Below are 27,397 nucleotides of genomic sequence, written 5' to 3' on the forward strand. Positions count from 1 at the left end.
TTTCAGGTAAAAAAACATACAAGGTTGTTTGAATTCCAGTATCATAATCGGATGCCATTGGGGTAAATTGACTTGAATCAGGTGGATCGTTACTATAACTATAAAACATTCACAAAAACAGCTGCCATTGGGGTAAATTGACTTCAATCAGGTGGATCATTACTATAACTATAAAACATTCACAAAAACAAACTCTACTACATAAAAACCTCATTCATCTGGCCTGTAATCCCTAAGAAGAACCGAGTAAAGTCCATCCTTGTGGGTTAGTGCAACTCTTTTCAGTAACAATAAGATTCGGATAATCTCTCATATCTAAATAGCTCTTTACCAGTCCAAAGTTGTATTTTCTGCCACCAAAATAGTAAAAGAAACCAATGTCAAACACAGATAGAATAATTGACATAAATATCCCTAATGTCAAACACATATAGAACAATTGACATAAATATGAGGTGCAAGAGCAAGTGCAAGTTCTATTATGTTATCTTGCCTTGGCCCTTGAGTATAACAGAAGTTGGATAATCAAGATGATCCATTGCATAACAGCGTAACCCATATAACAACACATAAGTGCAAACGAGGCACAATCATATAAAAGGCTTAAATGGGTTCAAATCGTTGTTACCTGACTAAATGTCTTCAGGTTCCTGCAAGCCATCTGCAGTATTTATGAAGATTGAAGCTAATATCACATACCCACAAAAGGAATTCGATTGAAAAGGGCGACACACTTGCGATTGGATGGATTAACATATGAGAATAATGAACAATAACTTCAAGAATTGTGTTTCACACTCCAAGAACTGCCGCCAACCACCCTAACGCCTGAATTTGAAGAGTAAAACGCATATCAATATCCAATTGTATGTGTTTTATGAATTTATTAATGGATATGTAGAATAGAATAGCGGCTGACCTGTGAAGGCGCCGACCAAAACACCTCCCTTGCAGACCCCAAATACAACAACACCGACAATCCCTGTTGTTTCCTCACCTTTACAATCATCGTCAATAACAATGGCTAACCAAACCTCCACAAAACATCTCTCTCACTCCTGTGTTGAAGGCAGATACATTCAAGTGTGATTTCTTACTTTGAAGCCCCATCAATGCCTGAGTCAGAGTTTGGTCGCGACCCCTTTTCTTCTCCACACAGAAATCGTAGGCTGCAAGCCTGCAACGATTAATCCCATCTCTTTTATCTGTAATAGAAATTCGATGATTAAATGACCAAAAAAGAATCTGAGTCGACTTGTGGTTTTAGGGAATTTTGATCGGAAGAGGGAATAGATGTGTGCATTTCATAAGTAATACTCATAAAATAGTGTGGCCAAAGTATGAAGTTGAAGAAGTATACTATTCCTAAATGCGATGGGAATTAATATATGTATATAATTGTTTTGTGAATTTCTATATGGATTTGAATAAGGATTTTCGTCATATAAAGAAAAATCATATATTACTTCTGCGTCATTATTATCTGAATTATTTTTTGTTTCTGTGTTATTTTTCTGAATTTCAGATGAAATTTCTAATGCTGCAAATAATTTAGTTAATGTTTCTACTTTTTCTTGTAAAGTTTCAATATTAATAAGTTGTGTGTATTTTTAGAAATGAAATCTTTAGTTTCTTTTTACTAACGAAGTAGTTATTATTAGTGATTTTTCTATTTCTTGCGACATATTTAACAGATTAGTTGTGTTATTTTATCTTCAAGATTTTTTATTTGTTCTTGTTTCCAATTTATATTATTATTTATTATATGTATTGCTTCAATTTTAGATATACAATTAATAATGTTTCATGAAAAAAATTTAATTCTTGTTTATTAATATTTAAACTTACAAAACTCATGATTAAACCTTATAAAAACAAAATGATAATGTTTTTCAAAGTTACGTATAGAGTTTTTAGAATTTAATATAGTGGGGTGATGATATTAACTTTGTAATACGGAGAGTTGAAAACTTTTGTGAAAGATGAATTGTGAATTTAACTTCTTAGTACATATTCATAATGATATTAAAACCTTCTTACAACAATTGTTTCAATTGTTGGTGAATTGATTTTTAATAACAATGACTTTTGAATATGAGTATTTATGAACAGATATGTAAAACGATGAATATTCATTATCATGTTTATGATGCTGCATATGCATATATTCTTATGAACGAAAGATTGAGTATGCAAAATAATAATAAGAACGTTACTTAGCTCTGATACCAAAATTAAAGACATGACGAAATTAATAAAGATTAAGAGAAGATTATACCTGAATGATGCGTTGGATTATATTGATGATGGATTATGTTGAATAATTGGATGATTATGTGAATGATTATGGATACCTTGGATAGAACTCTGCTATTCAGAAATAGACAAACTGTTTCAACAGAGGAAGAACTTTGAGATTCAACTCAAATCTTAAACACTTAAATATCTCTTGTTTATTTCATATGGTCAAAGACCCTATTTATAGGCTTGAAAGAGGCGGTTAAAATTATTGTTGCAATCGTATGATTGCAATACGACAAACATATATTTACATTTTAAACCCCTAGACTATAGACGGTCTTACACTTTATGTTACATCCTACCGACACTACTTTATGTCATATTCTACCGACAAATACAAACAATAATTATACAACGACAAATAACAAATAATAATTCCTTTCACAACGAAATGACAAGTGTCTTCAATAATGTCTTCAATAATAATGGCTTTATGAACAGATATGTAAAACGATGAATATTCATTATCATGCTTATGATGCTGCATATGCATATATTCTTATGAACGAAAGATTGAGTATGCAAAATAATAATAAGAACGTTACTTAGCTCTGATACCAAAATTAAAAACATGACGAAATTAATAAAGATTAAGAGAAGATTATACCTGAATGATGCGTTGGATTATATTTATGATGGATTATGTTGAATAATTGGATGATTATGTGAATGATTATGGATACCTTGGATAGAACTCTGCTATTTAGGAATAGACAAACTATTTCAACAGAGGAAGAACTTTGAGATTCAACTCAAGTCTTAAACACTCAAATATCTCTTGTTTATTTCATATGGTCAAAGACCCTATTTATAGGCTCGAAAGAGCCGGTTAAAATTATTGTTGCAATCGATATGATTGCAATACGACAAACATATATTTACATTTTAGACCCCTAGACTATGGAGGGTCTTACACTTTATGTTACATCCTACCGACACTACTTTATGTCATATTCTACCGACAAATACAAACAATAATTATAGAACGACAAATAACAAATAATAATTCCTTTGACAACGAAATGACAAGTGTCTTCAATAATAATGGTTTTATGAACAGATATGTAAAACGATGAATATTCATTATCATGTTTAGGATGTTGCATATGCATATATTCTTATGAACAAAAGATTGAGTATGCAAAATAATAATAAGAACGTTACTTAGCTCTGATACCAAAATTAAAGACATGACGGAATTAATAAAGATTAAGAGAAGATTATACCTGAATGATTAAAGCGTTGGATTATATTGATGATGGATTATGTTGAATAATTGGATGCTTATGTGAATGATTCTGGATACTTTGGATAGAACTCTACTATTCAGAAATAGACAAACTATTTCAACAGATGAAAAACTTTGAGATTCAACTCAAGTCTTAAACACTCAAATATCTCTTGTTTATTTCTTATGGCAAATGCCCCCCCCCCCCCCCCCCCCCTAGCCCGAGCCTAGCTATGAAGTAAAAACTAAAAGTAATAAATAAAGAGAGAGTTAGTAATATGAAGAAATAAAAACATTTGCAAAAAAGATAGATAAGATTTTTGTATTAAAAAAACTCAATACCCATCTATATAAGAAATCTATATTTTACTTATAAAGCATCCTTCATCTATAAAAGAAATCTATCATTTTAATTATAAAGCATAAAAATATTGATTTCTTCTTTCGGTGATAAAATAATATCAAATCAAATCGGTTGATATCGTATCCTTTTTTGTGCAACGTAGTCACAACTTTTATACTCGTTGGCGTTTCACATAGTCGAAACACTAATATTGTTACATTGTTCTATGCCAACTTTTATACATTGTTACAATACATGGTACACTAAATTTTATCACTAATATTGTCACATTGTTCACTAAACTTGAAGCAACATATAAACACATGATATTACATTCAAATCTACAATCCCTTAAAAACCCTATCCTAATTTTGTTACAGATAAATAAGTAGTTAATTAATTAATTAAGTCTACATCCGCATCGTTAATTTTAGCATGGCAGCATTTACTTTCTCCTCAGATATCGTTTTATGGTAGTCATAAAAATCTAGTATTTCCGTTGCAATTTTCTCCACCTGTCGAGATTTTATTAAAAAAAAAATCAACAAATAAATAACAATCTAAAAAAGCGAATTCATAACAAAATTAATAATAAATTTCACCATATTCATGTCAACTCGTAGCTGTTCAAACCAAGATGTGTTGTCTTTATCTTTGAGCATACTTGCAACATATATGCAAGCTAATGCAATTAAATGTGGTGGATATATCAGAATTAGGTCCATTTTATATGTGTCATTGATTAGCCCCCTAAAATAATTCAATAAAATAAAATCAGGATTAGACAGGTGGTTTTGAATATATAATAATTCTAATTTATAATTAAAAATAAAAAATGATCTTTACCATATCATTTGAGTTGCATCACTCATCCCAGCATCTTGAAGCAACCTTTTTAGAATAACAAAAATTAAAATACAATGTCACACCATTATTTTTTTGGCTTATTTTGATCAACATTAATTCTACAGTGGTGTTTCTTTTTTACTTAATTTAAACACATGGACTTATTGGATCAAACTCTCGTTTTCTTTAAATAAATAAAAAATTATTTGTCTTCTTTCCCAAGATTCAGCCTATTCTTCTTGTTTATTTTTTTGGTATTATTTGTTTTTAAACCTGTTTCTTTTTTGTATTTGAAATTAATAAATACCATCTTCAACTTAAGTCATTAATTGAGATTTTTTTAGTTTCTAATATTTTGTATTGTGGTCATTTACCATTTGAGTTTATAACCGTTCTGAAATAAACAAAAAAATATAATCCGGCATCATTTCTAGAGAGAAGGGTAAAACGGTCATTTTTCATATTCACAAAAGAAACATTCTTTGTGGAAGAGACTTACTGGGACAATGCACGATAAGGATGGAAGACAACTAGATAGTAATTTAGTGCCTCTAAAATTTTCATTTCCATTTCAAGGATTTCTTTGATTTCATATCGATACTTTTCATCAGAATCTACAAACACAAATACAAAACATTTGAAGAATTTTTAGGACACCCTTTTCAAAACCCACAAAAATAATTTAAAAAAAAATCACGATGATTAAGTTTCAGAAAAAAAAAAAAATCTTACATAGTTTTTTTATGTAAAATACAAGAAGCCTTGCTTGCACTGTGCTTTCTTCTGCTTTTGATGCCAAGTATAGACACGTTGGTGCTACTAAACGTGGATCATATTCCACCATACTTCTCCTAATACCAAATATATGGAAAAAATTTAGTAATAAATAGGTTCTAAATGTTTTTTTTAATCTTTGATATTATGAAATACAAAAAGATTGGAAAGAAATAGATATACCTCGTATAAGCACGTCGCATGTACGTTACAGCAGTTGCTACAACCCTGAATTAGTATTAAATGCAATGAGAAACTTGCATTTTTTTTTACTAATAATAGCAGTGTACGTTATTTTATTTGTTTGCCTATAATATCAATGAACTTATATTTTGTTACATATTGTTAGCATGGGTAAAAACTAAAAAGACGCAAATATGTTGTGCTATTATGAATATATAATTGAATATATTGCTCTTATGTGTAACGAAAAAGTAAGTACACTGCTATTATGAGTTACATATTGCTATTATTGGTCAAAATGAAAGTATGTTGCTATCTCCTGCAATTTATAACAAAAGATCGAGAGATAACCTTTGCCTCACTTTCACATGTTGAGCCAATCGCACAATATCTGTAGGAAAAAAACATAAAATATGATGTGTTATGAAGTAAAGCATTCAGATGTTAAAATACAAGTTACAGCACCAGAAATTCATAATTTACAAAATCATTCCAGAAAAAAAAAATAAAAAAAAGCAAGTTTGAATTTTTTTTTTTTTTTTTTTTTTTTTAATTTCAAAGTAGATGTCTAAATCTTAAATTTTCAAGCGAAGATTGTTTACATTAGAATTTGTACCAAAGTAGTAAAAACTGGAAACTCTAGGAGTTCAATTTGTGACAAAAATCCAAAATCTATATTGAATATGAATTTCATAACTACCAGGTTTGACTTTGACCCACAAGTCAAAGTATGACATTAAAAGAACTAGTTCTTGTAAATTGTAATCATCAACATAGATAACATGAGCTCACATGAATATTGAATCCCCGATTTTGTTCAAAATCTGTAACGTTTATCAAGGCCTAACTACATCGCTTCTTAAAGTGCATTTTCCTTCACATAAATGTCAATTCAATTTGATGTATAACCAGTTATGCGTTTAGAAGTACATTAAAGAGATGCTGATCATATTCTCTCGCTATCAAAATTCATGCAACGAGATGAAAAAAAACGTCCCGAAATAGCATGAGAGAGAGAGAGAGAGAGAGGTACAATTGGTCATATGCAACTTGATGAGTTTGAAATCCTCGAGCGTGATTCCCCTTTCCTTGTCAAGGCTGTGCACCACATCGACCTCTTCTTGGTCCAATAACTGTTTGCTAAATACAACAAAACAGAAAAACCATAAGCAGAAACATCAGTTCAATGAATCAATTCCATGTAGCGAGTAAGAAATCAATCAAATCGGAGCACTGATGCTACGACTAAACAGAATATTTAACTCAAAGAACCCCAACAGTAGACGCAATTAGATGAATAAAACGAGGTTAGTGAATCTTACTAGTGTGTGGATGTCCAGAAATCAGTCGCCATTGTTTCCGGAAGAAAAGCGCAGAATGTGAAGAAAAAGGAATAATTAATGAGGTGGGATCTGACTAGATCGTTGGAGAATATCTTCTCGGTATATGGATCTCGGATATCGACCCGGTTTTTAATCTGGTACCATGTTAATATTGACTTTGAAATCTTCAAATTATTACTACAGGTACCTCCATTTTTTACTGTTTCCTGCATAATTTCAATCAATTTAAAAAAGATGAGACTTTTTTTTACATTTGCAAGATAACCCAATAGCAAAATCACAACTTTAACCTGTATGGAAGAACCCATTAGCAAAATACATGAACCCTAGCTGATTGATTTCAGAAAATCGAGAAGGGCGTTGCCTACCTGTGGTGTGCGACGGAAGGACGGCGCACCAGCGAGGGTGAGGCGGCGACGGGAGGCTGAAGCGCCGATGGAATGTTGTGGTGGCGATGAGGGTGGAACGCGCAAATTTTTTTTTTCTTTTTTTTTTCTTTTGTGTCTTCCACATAATAAGGATGCTAAGGATGCGTACATTTTTTATATCTGCAGCTTTCGAAACCCAAAAAAATATGTCTGTGTAGATATAAAAAACTAGTTTATAACATGTGAAAATTATGGTTATAAAATTAATTAAATTTTATATTAAAAAATAAAAATTATTAATCAATTATTTTAAATAAATTATTAGTCAAGAGATCTTTTTAGTTATATAAAATTATAATCGTTGATTTAAATAAATACATGAAGTTATATCATCGTATAAGGGAAATCTTCAGAAAAGTCCCAGTATTTGCGGAAAAGTTACATTTTAGTCCCAAGATTTTTTTTTTGAACGAAAAAGTCCCGAAAACCGGCAAAAATTTGCAGTTTGACCCTTTTTGACCGGTTGAAACCGGTACCAAATTAATTTGGGACTATTTCATAAACTAATCCAAAATATTGGGATTTTTCTGTAAACGAAAAATATTAGGACTTTTCTGTAAACAAAAATATTAGGACTTTTCTACAAACAGAACCCTTATTATTATTATTATTATTATTATTATTATTATTATTATTATATAAATAAGAATACTATTTTTTGAACTTGTTATTATTAATATTGTTATTAATACATATAAATGCATTAAATGAAAAACTAATATTAATGACATTGTTTAAGGGTTGAGGTGAAGGAGATGGTGATGCTTTTAGCATTGAAATCATAAATGTTTGCTTGTATATTTTTACTTTGTATATGGTCATTTCATATTTGTTATTATTGTTTTCAATTTAGAATATTAATACTTAACAATTTGAAAGAAGTTGCATATTAATAGTTTAATCTCACTTTATATATAAAATTGTTTAAGGTAGAAGAATTACTTTCCAAATCCAACAAATCCACTACAAACATCTGCATAGGTTACCCATATCAAAATTCAAAATTATTAATAACAATATTTTGTTTAATAAAAAGTAATAGGAATAATTCAAAAGTGTTAATCAAAATTCAAAAGTATTAATCCAAAAAACATGTCCTATTACTTTTTATTAAACAAGATATTGTAATTAATATTTTTGAATTTTGATATGGGCTACCTATGTAGATGTTTGTAGTGGATCTGTTGAATTTGAAAAATAATCCATCCACCTTAAACATTTTTATATACAAAGTGAGAAATCCTTCTAGCTTAAACTATTTATAAATAATTTTACAAATATGTAACTTCTTTTAAATTGTTACGTATTATTATTCTGAATTGAAAACAATAACAACAAATGTGAAATGACCATAACAAAGTAAAAATATACAAGCAAACATTTATGATTTCAATGCTAAAAGCATCAACATCTCCTCCACATTCACCCTTAAACAATGTCATTAATATTATTTTTTTTTCACTTAAATTCATTTATATGTATTAGTAATAATATTAATACTAACAAGTTCAAAAAATAGTATTCTTATTTATATTTCTTTAATAATAATAATAATAATAATAATAATAATAATGGTTCTGTTTGTAGAAAAGTCCTAATATTTTTGTTTACAGAAAAATCCTAATATTTTTTGTTTACAGAAAAGTCCCAATATTTTGGATTAGTTTACGAAATAGTCCCAAATTAATTTGGTACCGGTTTCAACCGGTCAAAAGGGTCAAACTATAAATTTTTGCCGGTTTTCGGGACTTTTTCGTTCAAAAAAAAAATCTTAGGACTAAAGTGTAACTTTTCCGTAAATATTGGGACTTTTATGAAGATTTCCCCATCGTATAATCTATATTAATTTTATTTTATTTTTTAATATAATGTTATGAATTTAATATAATTAGAGTGAGAAAATTTAAAATGATGAATCAATTATCTATTTAATGTAATTAAAATGAGAAATTTAAAAATTAAAATTTGAAATGGATAATCAATTATTAATTTAATTTAATTAAAGTAGAAATTTAAAATTTGAAATTTGAAATGAATAATTAATGATAGGTGATATATAACATTAATGAAAAGTTCTAATTGTATGCCACTTGTCAATAGGAAATTAAACTTATTCTTTTATTAGAATAGGAAGATTGGAAGAGTTTCTAAATGAAAACAAATACCACTTAAATAATTTGAAAAACGGCGAAAAAATCAAATATTTTATTCCAATTGACCAAAAATGACTTGTAAGGGTAACAAAGTGTTAGACTTGTACAAAAAATACCATTGAATTTTTTTTTGTACACACATCACCAATAAACTATAACTTCTTTACATATACGACCATTAAACTTCACATTTGTTCAAAAAATACCATTATATTACCGATAATAATAGGTCATTAGCTACGTAGCATGCCACGTGGCATGCCATATGGTTGCTGACGTGGATTTTACTGTTTTTTATGTACACATTATATCATTAAACTATTTTTTGTACACATTATACCATTAAACTTTTTTTTGTACACATTTTACCATTAAACTTTTTTTGTACACATCTTACAATTAATATTATAAAATTTATTGAAATGATATTTTTTGAATGAATTATATAAGATTAATGGTAAAATGTGTGCAAAAAATTTAATGGTAAAATGTACAAAAAAAAATAATGGTATAATATGTACAAAAAATAGTTTAATGGTATAATGTGTACATAATATACAGTAAAATTCACGTCAGCAGCCACATGGCATGCCACGTGGTCAGTGACCTACTATTACTGGTAACATAATGGTATTTTTTGAACAAAAGTGAAGTTTAATGGTCATATGTGTACAAAAGCTATAGTTGATTAGTGATATGTGTACAAAAAAAAAATTCAATGGTATTTTTTGTACAACTCTAATACTTCGTTATCCTTACAAGTCATTTTCCCAATACGAAAAATGAGTCTTCTGGTAAACTAAATGACGCTTGTTTTATATTTGTACATAAATGAATGTTTACTGGATTAAAAGCGAATAAATAATAATAATAGTTTATTTTATGGTTATTATGTTTCTTATATAATTTATAATTATAGTCATTTATAACATAATACTTATAAATTAATATGCGGAAATATGTAGTTTTTCTGAAAACAATTAGAATCGTAACATTTTTCGTAACGAAGTAAGTAAGAAACTTAGGTTGTGTTTAGTTACGGAAAAACAATTTTCATTTTCCATTTTTTGTTTTTCCATTTCGATTTTCGTTTTCCGTTTTCATTTTTCATTGAAAAATTTAGAAAACGCGTTTAGTTAAACTTATTCATTTTTCATTTTCAGTTTCAGAAAATTAGAAAACGTGTTTAGATGTGTATTTTTCTATCGGTTTTAATTTTTAGAAAATGGTAGCGGTGGTAAGGTGTGGGTGGGGGCGGTGACGGTAGCGGGTCGGCGGCGGTGGTTGTGATGACAGACGATGGTGGTGGCGACGACAATTGTGTCAGTGGTGGTGATGGCGGCGGCAGCGGTGGTGGTGGTGGTGGTGGTGATGGTGATGGTAAGTCGGTGATTGTGGTGGTGTTGTTGGGTGGGTGGGGGTGCGAGTGTGTGTTTTTGTGTTTGTGGGGTAGGTGTGGGTTTATGTGTGTGGGTGTGTGTGTCAGTGAGGGTGGGGATAGGTGTGGGTTTGTGTGTGGGTGGGTATGTGTGTGAGTATGTTTGTGGGTGCATTGGTGGGTATGTATGTGTGTGTGTGTGTTTGTGGGTGGGTGTGTGTGTTGGTGGGTATGTATGTGTGTGTGTTTGTGGGTGGGTATGTTTGTAGGTTGGTGTGTGTGTGGGTGGGTGGGTGGGTATGTATGTGTGTGTGGGTGGTGGTGTTAAGATGTGGGTAGGTAGAGATGGATGGGGTGGGAGTGGGTGTGTGTTTATATTTTAGAAAAATTTTGAAATTAGAAAAATGTGGAAAACAATGATTTATCAGTTTTCCAAAAATTTCCAACCTCTTTATAATTTTAGAAAATAGAAAATATTCATTTTCCGTGAAAAATTTAGAAAAAATAGACGAACTAAACGCGTTTTCAAAATTCTCATTTTTCTTGGAAATTTTTTTCGGAAAATGACCCATTTTTCTGCAACTAAACGCACCATTAACTTGTCTAATATGTAAGAGGAGTATTTCATGACTTGAAGCGTCAATCTAAGGTTATTACAACGTGTTAGTTGGATTTAATTTAGTATTATTATGTATTATTATTCTTTGTTATATCTATTATTTTGGTGTGTTTACATATTTCAGAACTTGTGTAATAGTTTCATTTTTTTTTTTTTTTTTTTTTTTTTTTTTTTTTATGATTTATGTTTAGATAATTTAGGAAAAGAAAAGCAAATGCAACTCAATCTAATCCATCCCGACGACGGATTTTGACTTTTGACATGTTATCAAACTCGTCGAACCTACTCATTTTTGGCAACCTCTATTGTTTTTGTTGGCATTTTTATCAACTACAACTTATAAAAACTATTAATTGATTAGAATGTCACAAATGTTATTTGATCTTATATGTAAAATGATCTTTTATAAAATTATGGATGGCGTGCAATTTGGTATTATCATCCATTGCGTGTTGCAAAACAATTGATCAAATATCTCGTCTTAGAGGGTGTTTGGATAAATGCATTTTTAGCTTAATTAGCTTATTGCTTATTGTTTATTGTGGTGGGAATAAGCATTTTTTTAAAATGTGTTTGGATTAGTTTATTGCGGTGGGAATAAACAATAAGCAATAAGCATTTGAAGTGTTTGGCAAACAAAACAGCTTATATGAGTAAAATGACTAATAAGCAATAAGCAATAAGCAATAAGCATTACCCCCCTTGCTTATTAAAATCAGCTTATTTAGCTTATTCCCACCGCAATAAGCTAATTTTTTAAGCATCCTATCCAAACACTTAAATTAGTTTATTGTGGTGAAAATAAGCAATAAGCAATAAGCTGTGATTTTTTTCCCTATCCAAACACCCTCTTAGTATTATAAAAGAATATCTAAAATTTGGAAATTTGATTAAAAAATTTATTCAAGTGATACATATTCGCTAGAACATATACAGATAAGGATATCATTAATTAGATCTATTAGATCTTTGTTTGTAACTACCAAATTTAGAAATATTTTATACGATATATAATGGTCGCGAGCATTGGTTGTTAATGTGGTTCCTATGACTTCGATTCCAGAAACTTGGTCATTGCGGTAGCTTTATAGTCTTCATTGGTCCTATCAGGGTATGCCAATCTATAAAAAATTGTTTTCCTAATTGTTAACATAGTAATTTAGCCTAGGTATCAAAAAGCAACAAAAAGTGTCTTACTTTCCATGAATATTCTTGTAATTCATATTCAAACCAAACATACAACTTGCCACAAACTTAAAACCTCATATGTTTTTTATCCAAATCACTAACAAGCTATGATGCATGGAAACGGTAGTTAGGGCGTCGTACCCGTATCAGATACTTGGGGGAAACGGATACGTGGGAGAAACAGCAGTGAAACGTTTCCTGGACGTATCAGCAAATCCAGAAACGTTTCAGGTTAAGTTTCTAAAAAGTTTCCTATTTATTTTTTTTTTTTTACATGGGCTTTTTAAATCTAAATAGGCTAATGGAGCAAAGGGCTATAATTACCCTACAACTATTAACGATCGTTGCCTCCCATGATAATTATATTCAAAGTCGTTTACTGCCTTGCGCTGTTGGGCACCTTCCTGTCGACGATCAAGAACAATTGAACAAGAAAAAATTCAATTTACACTTTACATTTTGGAATTTCTTATATATATATATATATATATATATATATATATATATATATATATATATATATATATATATATATATATATATATATATATATATATATATATATATATATATGTTTTTTAATATTTTTATATTGCCGTATCTTTGCCGTATCCGTATCTTGAATTTTTGAGTTTTGCCGTTTCCCGTTTCCGTTCCGTATCCGTTTCCCGTTGCCGTATCCGTTTCCGTGCAACTTAGCTAACAAGTGCTTTTCACTTGCTGATGGAAGCCTTACGTACATCTCGATGAAACTAAAAGAAGGATATTTCATTACGTTTATGTTATTGTCATTACATAGAAAACTACCGCAATAAAGGAAGTAGAAGTACATGAATTTGATGACCCACTTATCAACATGTGCTTTCTTCTTGAGAAAAGAGTAGGTTATTTGACCATTATCTAACTAATATACAATACCTTTGACTTATTAAAAGAATTTTGACATAAGATTATGATAAATCATAATGTTAGAGTATTGAGTTATTCTTTCGGTATAATTTTTTTTATCTATCTCTCTCTTGTTATTACTTATTAGTGCGCTGTCTCTCTCTCTCTCTCTCTCTCTCTCTCTCTCTCTCTATATATATATATATATATATATATATATATATATATATATATATATATATATATATATATATATTGCTATTCTTACTTCGTAGTTCTTCATGTTAACCATATCTGTAGAAATAAAATAATATCAAATCGAAGCGGTTGATATCTTAGATCTGATATCCTTTTTTGTTTAACATGAACAAAATTTCTGGGCACCCATTTTTTGGGTGCTATAGAAGAAAATGGTTGTGATTGACACATATGATATATGTTTTCCATGTTTTGTTGGGATAACACAAATAAGTGTTTGTATTACTATTTATGCTTACTTATTTTGTACCTATTATGATTGTTAGATTATTATTGAAAAATAAGAAATTATTAAAATCATTTGAATATTTGTTAAATATATAACATTAATCGAGAAGTTTTATCAAATAAAATCGATGTATATTAATAATACATGTTAAATAAATTTTAACAATACTTGTATTATTTTGTTTTTAGCCTTTTTGATTGGAAATTTAATTTATATTCAAAACAATTATCAAATCATCATATTTAAATAAACAATAAATCATTCAAAGGATTATAATGGTAATCCTCTATCAGACTATCACTCTCATCATTTATTCAAAATAGTAATTAAACAATTATTTGACTGTAATACGCCATGACAAATTGTATATCTTTTTTTGTTACAGATATACACGTCTAATAAGTGTCAAATGATTTATTCTTCTTTTAATCATCACATAGACTTCAATGGTGTTTCTTTACTACACAAGGTAAAGGTTGGCAAATTAGAGAAAATAAACCATCATTTGGGACATTTAAATTTATTGTGAGCCACCTAACTTGAACATAGTGAATCAGAGCAACCGTGTACAACATAACAGACCATAATCACCAATTTTAATAGCAGATAGAAGTGGCTAAAACAGGTGGAGCTATAAACATCATCAATTACCACCTTAAAAACACTTGACTTAAGATCCGACAAAGAATGTATATAGGGTTGAATCGAAATCAGAATTGAAGACGTTCACTTTGGAGAAAAAAATTGATGATAAACTGGCTACAAATATTTAATGTTAAGTTGAACATTAATATGATATTAAAAAAAAAAGTAAGTAGATTACACCGAAAAACAAGTCACCGCAATGGTAACCTTGATATGTGCTGATACATACAACTGGATCATAACAAAATTCCAAACCAAGGATGGGAAAAAGCATATTGCATACCCTTAGAACGCAAGAGGGGAAGTTTCCATCATTTTTTTCCCTGTCACGTCATCCTTTCCTCACTTTTTTTTTCTCACTAAAACCCAATGAATTGGTGGAAGTTTCTCTCACTATTTGTTTTTTTTTAAATAAAATTAATTCATTTTTATAATTTATAATTTTTAAATTAATGATAAACATAAAATTAATTAAAAATGAAAAGCATTTCATTAATTAAAATAAAAATTACATTAAATCTAATATTTAAATAAGTAGAAAGCATAATTAATATCCTAATTAAAAAAAAAAAAAAAACAAAACAAAATACGTCACTCGGAATCATCGTCCTTGTCATCGACCTCATCGTCTTCATCATTCTCATGAACGTCAATCTCGTTATCGGAATCTTCGCTCTTGATGAACATATCAGATCCTCATCTGATTCGTCAAACAAATCATCGTGACAATACTCTATCAGCGGCTGAATATGAGCCTTATAAAGTGCTCCACCAAATCAGCACGAAAGGTGTGATGAATGTCGTGATTGTGTGCTTCTCTTCTATTTGTCCTATACTCTTGTGTACCAACGGCTACTCCTTCGACATTTGGCAAAACTTCATTTTCGTTGTACCAACATATCGCTCTTCATTCGTCTTCAAGAATCATATTATGCAAAATGATATATGCATACATTACGTGTTGTAACCTTTTCACTTCATATGACCTTGCCCCGACTGCTAGTACTTGTCAACGCCTTTTAAGTACACCAAATGTTTGCTCCACATTCTTCCTAGCTGACTCTTGTGCCTCTTTAAACTTTTTCCTTTTCGGGTTGTTAGGACATGTAAACGATTTCACAAAAACTGACAAGGGATGATGTATACCGTCAGTAAGATAGTATCCACGATTATATGCTACCCCATTTGCTTGAAAAGGTACATCGTGCGACTTTCCAAGGTAGATATCGTTGAATACCGGCGACTGGTCTAGCACATTGATGTCATTGTTTGCACCAGGTGGACCAAAGAATGCATGCCATATCCAAAGATCATGTGATGCGATAGTCTCTAGAATTATCTTCAACTCTTTGTGGTTGCCTCTCATGTACTGACCACGTTATACGTTGGGGCATAATGACCAACTACAATGCATGCAATCGATACTACATATCATTCCAGGGAATCCATGCTTGCCTTCATGCACCGTGAACAATTAGTGGATATCGTTCATATTTGGTTAGCGCAAATACCGTTGCCCATAAACCAAACAAATCGTTTTGCAAAACTTGTACACACACTCCCGCACGGTACGCTCTGACATCCTCAAATACTCGTCCCATTTGTCTGCACCCATGTCGTATGCTAACTAAAGAATTGCACCCGTGCATTTTTGAATTGGAGAGAAACCTTTTATCCATCTCGCATCCATTTTCCATTGGAAATATGGAAAACGACCTTCTAAATCGCCAACAATATGTAAGAATAGTTTCTTCCTCATCCGGGACTGACGTCGAAACTTTACAACATAGATGGCGTCATCTGAAAAGCAGTCTTCTATAAGACGATCGTGTCCGGCTTCGTGATTTCTACGCAACGATGAGTTTCTTAGTTTAGATCATGTATGTGATGTTTCGCCTTGTCGGTTTTCAAAGTATACAACCATTTTTGCCATGACGGAACCAATAAACTTAGCCTCCTCTTGAGCCATCGAATCGAATGATGAAGATGATGACGTTTTGATTACTATTTTTTGGAGAGAGAGTAAGAAGGTACGGGTTAAAAAAATGTTGGGTGTTGTGGTATTTATAGTGGAGGAATGGAATATATATATATATATATATATATATATATATATATATATATTAAAATTATATAACCGTTGGAACAAAAAAAATTAAACACCAATCGGAATAGGAGTGAGAACGCGACAACCTCACCCCCCACCTATTTCCCCGCGTATCCCTTCCCACACATGGCTCCATCCGGTCTTAGAAACCAATAGCTTTTTGGAAGACCATTTCTTTGAAGAGATTTAAAGCATCATCTACCATGTTGTCCTTGCAAAGACTATCAATGATGGTGTAACGGCGGATTCCTAGTATATATTTAAATTATAATTATTCGTTTCTATAGAGAAACTTGACAAGTTGGAAGCCCCAAACTCGTCGAGTAGAGATCAGATGGGACGCGGGTTTTAAGTAACCTACTCGACGAGTTGAGAGCCCTCAACTCGACGAGTAGGCTGGCAGAGGTGAAACCCTAATTTAGGGGTTTTGTGATGGGTTTTAGCCATATGAACATTCCTATGTGCACATACAAACCCTAATGCTTGGACCTAGGTTTCTCTAATTAAACATGCATTGGATCCAAGACTTCTAATGGCTAATAGAGTATAAGAACAATACAAAATCAGAGTTAGAAGCTTACCTTGAAACACTTCTTTGATCTTCTTGTTCTTGGAGCTTTAGAGTCACAAATGTCACTCCTCTAATGGCTTACAAACACCAACTAGCAAGAGGATTATTTGAGAGAGAGGAGAGGGAAGAAATCGGCCAGGGTTTCTTTGCTTTTTCAGAGGTGCCGATTCCCCTTACCCCAAGGGTCTATTTATACTTGTAAGGCTCCTAGGGTTTCACCCTTAAACCCTAATTGGATAACTTTTTCTCAAAACAATCCAAATCCTTTCCAAGATAAGCCCTTGGAAGATTTGTGGCTTATCCCAAGCCCTAGAAATCGTCCAACCCTATCCATGAAGGATTTACAGCCCAAAGTGTAACTATCAAACAATTGACAGTTTATACCCTCTTATTTAATTAATCTCTTTAAGTCACCAAATTAATTCTAATTAATTTTATGACTTATATTAATCAAATAAGAATATTATTATTCCTTATATTATTCTCATAATATATTAATAATATTTATTCTCTCATAATAAATCATCCTGTCAAGTTGCTATGGTGAAGGTAACCCAAAAGGACCATGCACAATCGGGTCAAATACTTGCCCAATATAGTTGTAGCCTTAGACACTATTCCAATAGTCTCCCACTTGGATAAGTCTAGTAACTATATGCACAAGTACAATTCGATTTGCAATCGTAGCTCTCAAAGACGTTGTCAAACTTTGATCTAATCAATCTTGTCTTTTAGATAAGGGATCGTACAGTCCTCTGTTAGATATCATGCTGACAATTCTATGGAATAATTTGTCTAGTATTTGGTTTCTCGATCTCCGATTCATTTGACATAGAACTTAATCGAACACATCAATTCAGTTCTGACCGGGCCTGGCACATAAGTCAAATCAAATCATCGAGCGGCCGAGATATTGCTTTTACCCTCTTGGGATAAAAGTAACAGATAAACTTCAACTTATATGCATTTACTTATTCATTAATCAACTATACACAACAATGCGTTTTATAACACCGAGTTACTGATGCGTTTTCGCATTATCAATGTACAACCAATTAACAAATAACAAACCATATATCTAGGTTTTAAGACCATATGATATTATCGTCTTGCGATCACCATTTTTATCATATTCCGTGAGGTGATTCCAACAAGCGCGGGTTTGTTCCAATGCTCAAAACTAGTTCATAAGCACTCATGAACGTTGCAGCAACCCTTTGCTATGTCTAATACCATTTAGACAATCTACACACCAATTCATGGCAATCTTCATTCATATTTACTTCCAACATATGAACGATTGTGGACAATTTGAACAATTCGATTATTCTTAATAAATTCAATTATTCTGGAAGTCAAAACATGCAAAATGAAACAATAGTTAAACAATTAACATAAGACAGTAACATTACTCATAAATAATACTCTTTTATTTAATCATCAAATGTTAATTACATTTATCTATTACACGTTTCTACTACTATCTAATCTATACTAATATCATCCTTCAGCCCAATACTCCTAGCATGCTGCAAGTGCTTAACCCTACTCAGTCCCTTCGTAAGCGGATCTGCTGGGTTATCTTCTGATGATATCCTCTTCACTACGAGTTGTCCTTCTTCTACACGATGTCTAATAAAGTGATATTTTCTATCGATATGTCGTGATCTACCATGATCTCTCAGTTCCTTGGTCAAGGCAACCGCTCCTTCATTATCACAGAAAATCTCCATGGGCTCCTTTATGGCAGGTACAACTCCAAGATCACTGATGAAGTTCTTCAACCATATTGCCTCCTTCGACGCTTCGCTTGCTGCAATGTACTCTGATTCGCACGTTGAATCAGCTACGGTTTCCTGCTTGGAACTCTTCCAAGTCACTGCTCCACCATTAAGGGTAAAGACCCAGCCCGACTGCGAACGGTAGTTGTCTCTGTCGGTTTGAAAGTTGGCATCACTATACCCTCGCACCTTCAAGTCATCACTCCCTCCAAGGACTAAGAACCATTCCTTCGTCCTCCAAAGGTACTTAAGGATATTCTTGACCGCAATCCAATGGGCTCTGCCAGGCTTCCCTTGATATCTACTAACCATGCTCAAAGCAAAGGCTACATCAGAGCGAGTACAAGTCATAACATACATGATTGAGCCAACTGCGGAAGCGTATGGTACTCGGCTCATTTCTGCTATTTCAGCTTCTGTACTCGGACTTTGAGTCTTACTCAACTTGGCATTACTTTGTATAGGTAATTCTCCCTTCTTCGAGTTTTCCATACTAAAACGTTTTAGTACTTTATCTAAGTAAGTGTTCTGACTAAGTCCTATTAGTCTCTTACTTCGCTCTCTCACTATCCTTATTCCCAAAATATAGGAAGCTTCTCCGAGGTCCTTCATAGCGAAGCACTTCCCGAGCCAGGACTTAACTTCCTGCAGAGTCGGGATGTCGTTTCCTATGAGCAGTATGTCATCGACATACAAAACGAGAAAGCTAACTATGCTCCCACTGGCTTTGACATATACACACGATTCATCTTCGCTTCGTACAAATCCAAACTCTTTGACTTTCTCATCGAAACAAAGATTCCATCTGCGAGATGCTTGCTTAAGTCCATAAATGGACTTCTCAAGCTTACATACTCTATTCGGATGCTTTGGATCGACAAAACCCTCTGGCTGAGCCATGTAAACATCCTCGGCCAACTTCCCATTAAGGAAAACGGTCTTGACATCCATTTGCCAAATCTCATAATCATGAAATGCGGCAATCGCTATCATCACTCTAATAGATTTTATCTTCGCAACTGGTGAGAAGGTCTCATCATAGTCAATTCCGGGAGTTTGAGTAAAGCCCTTCGCAACCAATCGCGCCTTATATGTGTGTACGTTTCCTTCCACGTCGGTCTTCTTCTTGAAGATCCATTTGCACCCAACGGTCTTACGTCCGGGCACATTATCAACCAAATTCCAAACTTGGTTGTCATACATGGACTGGATCTCGCTGTCCATCGCCTCTTTCCATTTTGTAAACACCGGGCCTGCCATGGCTTCCTTATAGCTATTAGGTTCATCAAGGTTTATTAGTTTACCATCACTAATATACGTGTCCCCTTCGGCAGTAATATGAAAACCATAAAACTGGGGTTGAACTCTAACTCTTTTCGGAACGTCTAAGAGGTAAGGACTCGTCAATCGGTTCAACATAAGTTTCCTCCTCGGGTTGAGTGCCAGTGGTATAGGTTCCTTCATCTATCGACTCTTGAATCTCTTCAAGCTCGATTTGCCTCCCACTGTCTCCTTGGCTTATGAGTTCTCGCTCTCGGAAAACTCCTCTCCTCGCAACGAAGACAACATTGTCCTTCGGTCTATAGAAGAGATATCCAAAGGATTTCTGCGGGTAGCCGATGAAAATACATCGCTCACTACGAGGTTCGATCTTGTCGTAAGTATCTCGTCTTACGAAAGCCTTACAACCCCAAACCTTGATATGTGCCAACGAGGGAGCTTTCCCTATCCACATCTCGTGAGGTGTTTTGGCAACCTTCTTAGTAGGGACTCGGTTAAGGATATGGGCGGCAGTCTCTAAGGCATACCCCCAAAAAGAGATAGATAGTGAAGCATGACTCATCATAGAGCGAACCATGTCCAACAAGGTTCGATTACGCCTTTCTACTACACCATTCAATTGTGGTGTCCTAGGTGGCGTCAATTGTGAAACTATTCCACACTCCTTGAGATAATCATGGAATTCAAGACTTAGGTACTCTCCTCCTCGATCGGATTGAAGCATCTTGATTTTCCTGCCCAATTGATTCTCCACTTCATTCTTGAACTCTTTGAACTTTTCAAAAGTTTCTGACTTTTGCTTGATTAAGTAGATATACCCATATCTACTATAGTCATCGGTAAAAGTCACATAGAATCGGTTCCCATCCTTCGATGTTGATCTAAACGGTCCACATACATCGGTATGTATTAGGTCAAATAGACCCTCACCCCTTTCACACGTACTTGTGAAGGGTGACTTAGTCATCTTTCCAAGTAAACAAGACTCGCATGTGTCATCTTCCCTAAGGTCGAATGACTCCAACACTCCATCCTTTTGGAGTTGGGCTATGCGCTTCTTGTTGACATGTCCAAGACGACAATGCCACAAGGATGCTCTATCCATACTATTGGAAGAATCCATGCATAAAACATCATTTCCTAAGTTATCTACAATCATAACGGTCTCATAAATTCCATTACATGGTATAGCTTCAAAATAAAAGACACCATTTAGATAAGCCAAAATACAACCATTCTCATTATTAAAAGAAAATCTAAAACCTTGTCTAAACAAACCATGAAATGAAATGATGTTTGTAGCCATTTCTGGCGAATAGCAATAATTGTTCAAATCTAAAGATAAACCATTCCTAAGCACTAAAGAATACACTCCAATCTTGGTTACAGGCGATGATCTTCTGTTCCCCATGATTAGATTTATTCTTCCATGCTCCACATCTCTATTTCTTCTTAGTCCCTGCACGTTAGAACAAATGTGGTAACCACAACCGGTATCAAGAACCCAAGAAATATCATGAGATGAATCGTTAGATTTAATTGTGTATATACCTGCGAAAGACGGCTTGATCTTTCCTTCCTTGATGGCTTGCAGGTACTCTGGGCAGCTTCTCTTCCAATGTCCTATCTTGTGGCAGTGGTGGCACTCTGCCTCCTTTGGGTTAGGACAGGGTTTAGCAGGATCAACTTTGGTCCCACTAGAAGAGGCACCATCTCGGGGCTTAACCTTGCAATGGTTCTTAGACGAAGCCTTCCTCTTCTTTCCCTTTCCTTGTCCAATAGCCAACACAGGAGCAGCGGGTGGATTGGGAGTTGGTGCAACAGACTTGTCCTTGAAGTTGCTTTCAGCGACCCTCAAGAGACCTTGGAGCTTTCTTAGGGTGACCTCTTCTTTGTTCATGTGGTAGGTCATCCTAAATTGATTGTAACTTGGAGGCAAAGAGTGAAGCACCATGTCGATCGCCAAGTCTTCCCCAAAGTCAACATTCAACTTGCGAAGACGGTCGACATACCTTTGCATCTTTTGCAGGTGCACGGTAAGAGACTCTCCATGACCCATCTTAGCGGAAATCATGTTAGTGAAAATCTCATAATGCTCTTGTCTCGCGTTTTGGTGGTATCTCTCCAACAAGTCTTGGTGCATCTCGTACGGGTACATGTCCTCATGGGACTTTTGGAATTCGGAGTTGATAGTGGCTATCATGATGCAATGTACCTTCGTTGCATCGCGCTCGTGAGTTTCAAAAGCGGTCATTTCAGCCAGAGTAGCGATTTCAGGGTTGATTTTCTCGAGCTTCTCATCGAGGACATACTCTTTGTCCTCATAGCGAGCAATCGTGCGAATGCATCTTATCCATTCGCTAAAGTTTGTCCCATCGAAAGTGACCTTTTGACAAAGGCTCATCAATGTAAATGAACTAGCAGCAACGTTGTTTGCGTTCGACATCTACAAATATAAAGGACAAAGATAGATTAGAATATGAATCCCTAATTATCACCCAATAAGAAAAATTAGGGCTAGGATCCAACAACAATATTTACATATTAGAAAAGGGATGCTGTAATCCAATATGCAAATAGTATGAAGGTAAGTGAATGACGATTCACTAATTCTCCACCACAAAATATTACTTTAAGCTCTAAATTGTATTTGAGAATTCCTAGGTTTAGATGAGATTCATTGAAACTTTTCAATGGCATTTTAAATCTCGATATGCCCCTCTTGTTTGTGACTGGGATACCGAGGATCATAAAGCGGGTGTGAATTACCATGCAAATTTACATGGTGCCTTCATTGTAACGATCACCTATTCGATGTGCCGGTAAACCACACACGCTCCATCAAACTATGATAAACAATGAATCACCATTTGCCACCTTTGCTTAGAACCAATTAGTGTGCTGGTAAACCACACACGCTCCACTAACTTCTTAGCAAGGGTGCAAAGTGTAATTTCATGGGATTGCATCAATTCACTTTTCCTAAAGTAACTAAGATTAGGAAATTTTAAGAAAAACATGTAGTTACTTTGTATTTCATATTATACTTTTAATGAGAGGATGAGGTTGCCCTATCCTACCCGTTCGGCTAACGACCCTCCACTGATCAAGCAAGCGGTAGGTGTGAGTGTACACCCATTAAGCGCCATTTTATAGGCAGCAACCTTATACCCACCTTATAGACCGGCTTCGTGAATGAGGCCTACTAACGGTAAGACTAGCATTTTAATTAATTATATATATATATATATATATATATATATTAATCTTGTAATATTATATTAGTATAGGGTTGGATTTTAAACTTGTAAAATTCTAGGGTTTGAAATTTAAATTGTCTAAATTAAACTTTTAATCACAAAACATAAATTTCAAAACTTGAGGGCAAGTTTAAACTATTCAAAACATAGAGGATCAAATAACAAATAATCTTAATTAACAATTAATTCCATAATTATCCATATTTGATTTATTTATGATTTCTTGCTAAATAATTTACCAATTTAATCAAAATAATTAATTAATTATCACATAAGGAAATTAAATATTTTATTAATTGATAAATATCTTTAATTAGATAAAGATTACAGTCATATATATCAAAAAATTGGATTAGGGTTGATCTAATATGATAAAGGCAAGTTTCCATAAGATAAATATCAAAAAATCCTGATTTTTGCTCTTCCTGACGCTCGGACTCACCGAGTCAGGCCAACTCGCCGAGTCCACCATGGGACTCGTCGATTCCATGACTCAGAATCACAAAATTCGAATTTTGCAAGCAAGAAACAAACAATCATGCATCAATTTAATAGAAACCAATCTAGTCTCTGATACCACTGATGGGTTTTAGCCATATGAACATTCCTATGTGCACATACAAACCCTAATGCTTGGACCTAGGTTTCTCTAATTAAACATGCATTGGATCCAAGACTTCTAATGGCTAATAGAATATAAGAACAATACAAAATCAGAGTTAGAAGCTTACCTTGAAACACTTCTTTGATCTTCTTGTTCTTGGAGCTTTAGAGTCACAAATGTCACTCCTCTAATGGCTTACAAACACCAACTAGTAAGAGGATGATTTGAGAGAGAGGAGAGGGAAGAAATCGGCCAGGGTTTCTTTGCTTTTTTAGAGGTGCCGATTCCCCTTACCCCACGGGTCTATTTATACTTGTAAGGCTCCTAGGGTTTCACCCTTAAACCCTAATTGGATAACTTTTTCTCAAAGCAATCCAAATCCTTTCCAAGATAAGCCCTTGGACGATTTGTGGCTTATCCCAAGCCCTAGAAATTGTCCAACCCTATCCATGAAGGATTTACAGCCCAAAGTGTAACTATCAAACAATTGACAGTTTATACCCTCTTACTTAATTAATCTCTTTAAGTCACCAAATTAATTCTAATTAATTTTATGACTTATATTAATCAAATAACAATATTGTTATTCCTTATATTATTCTCATAATATATTAATAATATTTATTCTCTCATAATAAATCATCCTGTCAAGTTGCTATGGTGAATGCAACCCAAAAGGACCATGCACAATCGGGTCAAATACTTGCCCAATATAGTTGTAGCCTTAGACACTATTCCAACATTTTGCACCCTATTTAAGCATCTTAATCCCCTCATGCTAGCCTCATTTCCAGCCTCCAAGTCCCAAACCCTAGATCTCAAAACCCTAATGCATTGTGTGAGCTTGTGAGTCATTTTTTAGAGAAATCTTGTGTGTGTGAAGCTTGTGGAAGAAGGAGAAGCTTGAGGACTTAAGAAGGAGGTTATAGATCCATCAACTTCACTTCATTCTCAGTATTTTCTGGTAAGCAAGTCTCAAACTTGCTTAATGATTACTTAGATCTCTTTCCTATCACTTTTATTGGGTTTTTGGTCCAACTAGCATGATCCTTGGGAAAGGGTCGCCCCAAGTGAGTATACTTTCAGATATGGAGGCTTGAAGGGCTTTCATGGCATAAATGTGAAAACTTTATGGCCATTGAAGCCCCATGCAAGCTTTAGGATATCATTTTGGCCTTTTAAGCATTAAAAGGCCATGCATGGAGAGAAAGTTGGAGGCTTTACGTGTTCATATAGCGTCTAGGGTCCAGATCTCAGTTTGTATGCCTTAGCTTGAAGTATTAAGGGCTTTTGGGATCAAGATCTCGGTCTTATGGAGTTAGAGTTCGAGCTAAATCACTTAAGGAAGGGTATTAACGAGTAAAGTTGGAAACTTTACCCTTAAAAGGACATTTTCGGTATATATGTGAAGTATGCAACTTAGATCTGAAGAATAGGGGATTAATCCATTAAGAAAGGCTTAACAGACTGAAGAACTCAACGAGTTGGGACGATTTGTCCCGGTCCTGCAAAGGGTAAAGTTCGACAAGTTTGAGGAAGGACTCGACGAGTTGACTCATTTTATCACGATTCAGAGAAACATGGAAACTCGATGAGTTAGAAGATGACCGGACGAGTTGAGTCAACTCCTGGTTGACTTTGACTTTGACTGGACGTTGACTTTGACCTTGACTTTGACTTTGACTTTGACCAAGGTTGACCTGTGAAGAGAGTTTTAAGTATGGAATGGTATCTAAGAGGTTGTTATGTATAGGGTGTGAGTATTCACACGACATAGAGGTGAGTTTCCTCCTATAGGAACGGGTCTAAGGCACCAATGTCAGCCCGTTTATGTATGTCAGTATATTCTGGGCTAAGGTCCAATGTCGGGCAATGCCCGATGTAGGTGTATATGTTTCCGGACTTCGGTCCAATGTCGGGGAAAGCCCGAGGAATGTTTTTATGCTTGATGTTTTTGTGATTCTTGCATGTGCTTGTTTTGTATGTTTCCGGACTCTGGTCTGATGCTAGGGAAAGCCCGAGGAATGTTTGTATGTTTTCGGATTTCGGTCTGATGTCGGGCGAGGCCCGAGGAATGTTTATATGTTTTTGTTATGTGATTATTTATGTGTATTAGTTGATATGATTATATGTATACCGAGATTTGCTCGATGCCGGGTGGGGACCGATGTCGGACTTCAGTCCGATACTGGGCGGGGCCCAATGCCTGACTTCAGTCTGATGCCAGGCGGGGCCCGATTTAGCGGGCAAGTCCCAAGATATGTTATTATGTTATTATGTGATTATGTGTATGATATGTGGTAGTTTGGGGAGACTCATTAAGCTTCGTGCTTACAGTTTTCAGTTTTGGTTTCAGGTACTTCTGGTAGCATGGGGAAAAGTTCGGGATGACTGCAGTGCACACACCATTTTATTTAGCCTGGGATGTTTTACTATGATATATTAACATGTGTTTTGATATGATACTTTGATTTGATACGATGACTTATGTTTTTGGATGAAATGATTTGGTAACTATGGTTTATTTAATAATTAAAAATGAAATTTTTGCTCATGATTTTTGGGATATTTCAAGTTGGTATCAGAGCCTTGGTTTGAGGGATTTGGGCACACTCTTGGGTGTGTCTGAACTCAAACTGAGGAATAGGTATAAAATTTTTAAAAGAAAAATCATTTTTATAAAAAAGGATTTTGAAAAGAGAAAAAGGGTGTGGTGCATGCAATCAGTCGAGCTCAAGTAAGTTTTCCCAAATTACCCATACGAGTTTCTTATGTTATCATATGATTATGAGTACTTAATGCTAGATTAGGGCTAAGGATATAGGAATGATGCCTTGTATGCATGTTATATGTGTATGAGAACTGCATGCCAGATTAGAGTTTAGGATCTAGTAAGGATGCCTTATATGCCTGTTGTATGATCTTATTGAACTGTATGCTAGTACTGATTAGTCAGTATTATGACATCCTGATTAGAATATGCTTGGTT

At 33.8% G+C, this 27,397-nt stretch overlaps 2 protein-coding genes and 1 long non-coding RNA gene across 3 annotated transcripts; all 3 read right to left on the reverse strand.

The window, feature by feature from the left end:
- Positions 1–127: 127 nt before the first annotated feature.
- Positions 128–3,067, reverse strand: LOC145094854 (uncharacterized). The gene is made up of 5 exons (XR_013703607.1): positions 2,909–3,067; positions 2,279–2,389; positions 920–1,205; positions 629–828; positions 128–350 (listed from the first exon to the last, which is right to left on the reverse strand). It is a non-coding gene; the product is annotated as an uncharacterized LOC145094854 (long non-coding RNA).
- Positions 3,068–4,106: 1,039 nt separating this feature from the next.
- On the reverse strand, positions 4,107–7,538 carry LOC145093792 (cyclin-C1-2-like). Its single transcript, XM_079032032.1, has 10 exons — positions 7,387–7,538; positions 6,998–7,224; positions 6,709–6,815; positions 6,027–6,066; positions 5,676–5,720; positions 5,451–5,569; positions 5,218–5,332; positions 4,719–4,763; positions 4,475–4,622; positions 4,107–4,387 (listed from the first exon to the last, which is right to left on the reverse strand). Exons 2-10 carry the CDS (start codon positions 7,027–7,029, stop codon positions 4,283–4,285), a joined length of 756 nt encoding a protein of 251 aa, XP_078888158.1. The 5' UTR covers positions 7,030–7,224; positions 7,387–7,538; the 3' UTR covers positions 4,107–4,282.
- An 8,275-nt stretch (positions 7,539–15,813) lies between these two features.
- Positions 15,814–16,170, reverse strand: LOC145096126 (uncharacterized). The gene has a single exon (XM_079033896.1). The coding sequence runs from the start codon at positions 16,168–16,170 to the stop codon at positions 15,814–15,816; it is 357 nt and encodes a 118-aa protein (XP_078890022.1).
- Between the last annotated feature and the right edge of the window lie 11,227 nt (positions 16,171–27,397).

This window comes from Lactuca serriola, chromosome 3 (assembly GCF_051521515.1).
Source record: "Lactuca serriola cultivar US96UC23 chromosome 3, Lser_US96UC23_V15, whole genome shotgun sequence".
NCBI classification, from domain to species: domain Eukaryota; kingdom Viridiplantae; phylum Streptophyta; class Magnoliopsida; order Asterales; family Asteraceae; genus Lactuca; species Lactuca serriola.

What these genes read in the sequence shown, in the direction of transcription:
- LOC145096126 (XM_079033896.1), bottom strand. Translation starts at nt 16,170, where the DNA reads ATGAGAGGCAACCACAAAGAGTTGAAGATAATTCTAGAGACTATCGCA.
- LOC145093792 (XM_079032032.1), bottom strand. Translation starts at nt 7,029, where the DNA reads ATGGCGACTGATTTCTGGACATCCACACACTA. An exon ending in CATGTGAAAGTGAGGCAAAG is followed by an intron (nt 5,721 to 6,026) that starts GTTATCTCTCGA and finishes ATACTAATTCAG; the next exon opens with GGTTGTAGCAACTGCTGTAA. An exon ending in ATTTTACATAAAAAAACTAT is followed by an intron (nt 5,333 to 5,450) that starts GTAAGATTTTTT and finishes TTGTGTTTGTAG; the next exon opens with ATTCTGATGAAAAGTATCGA.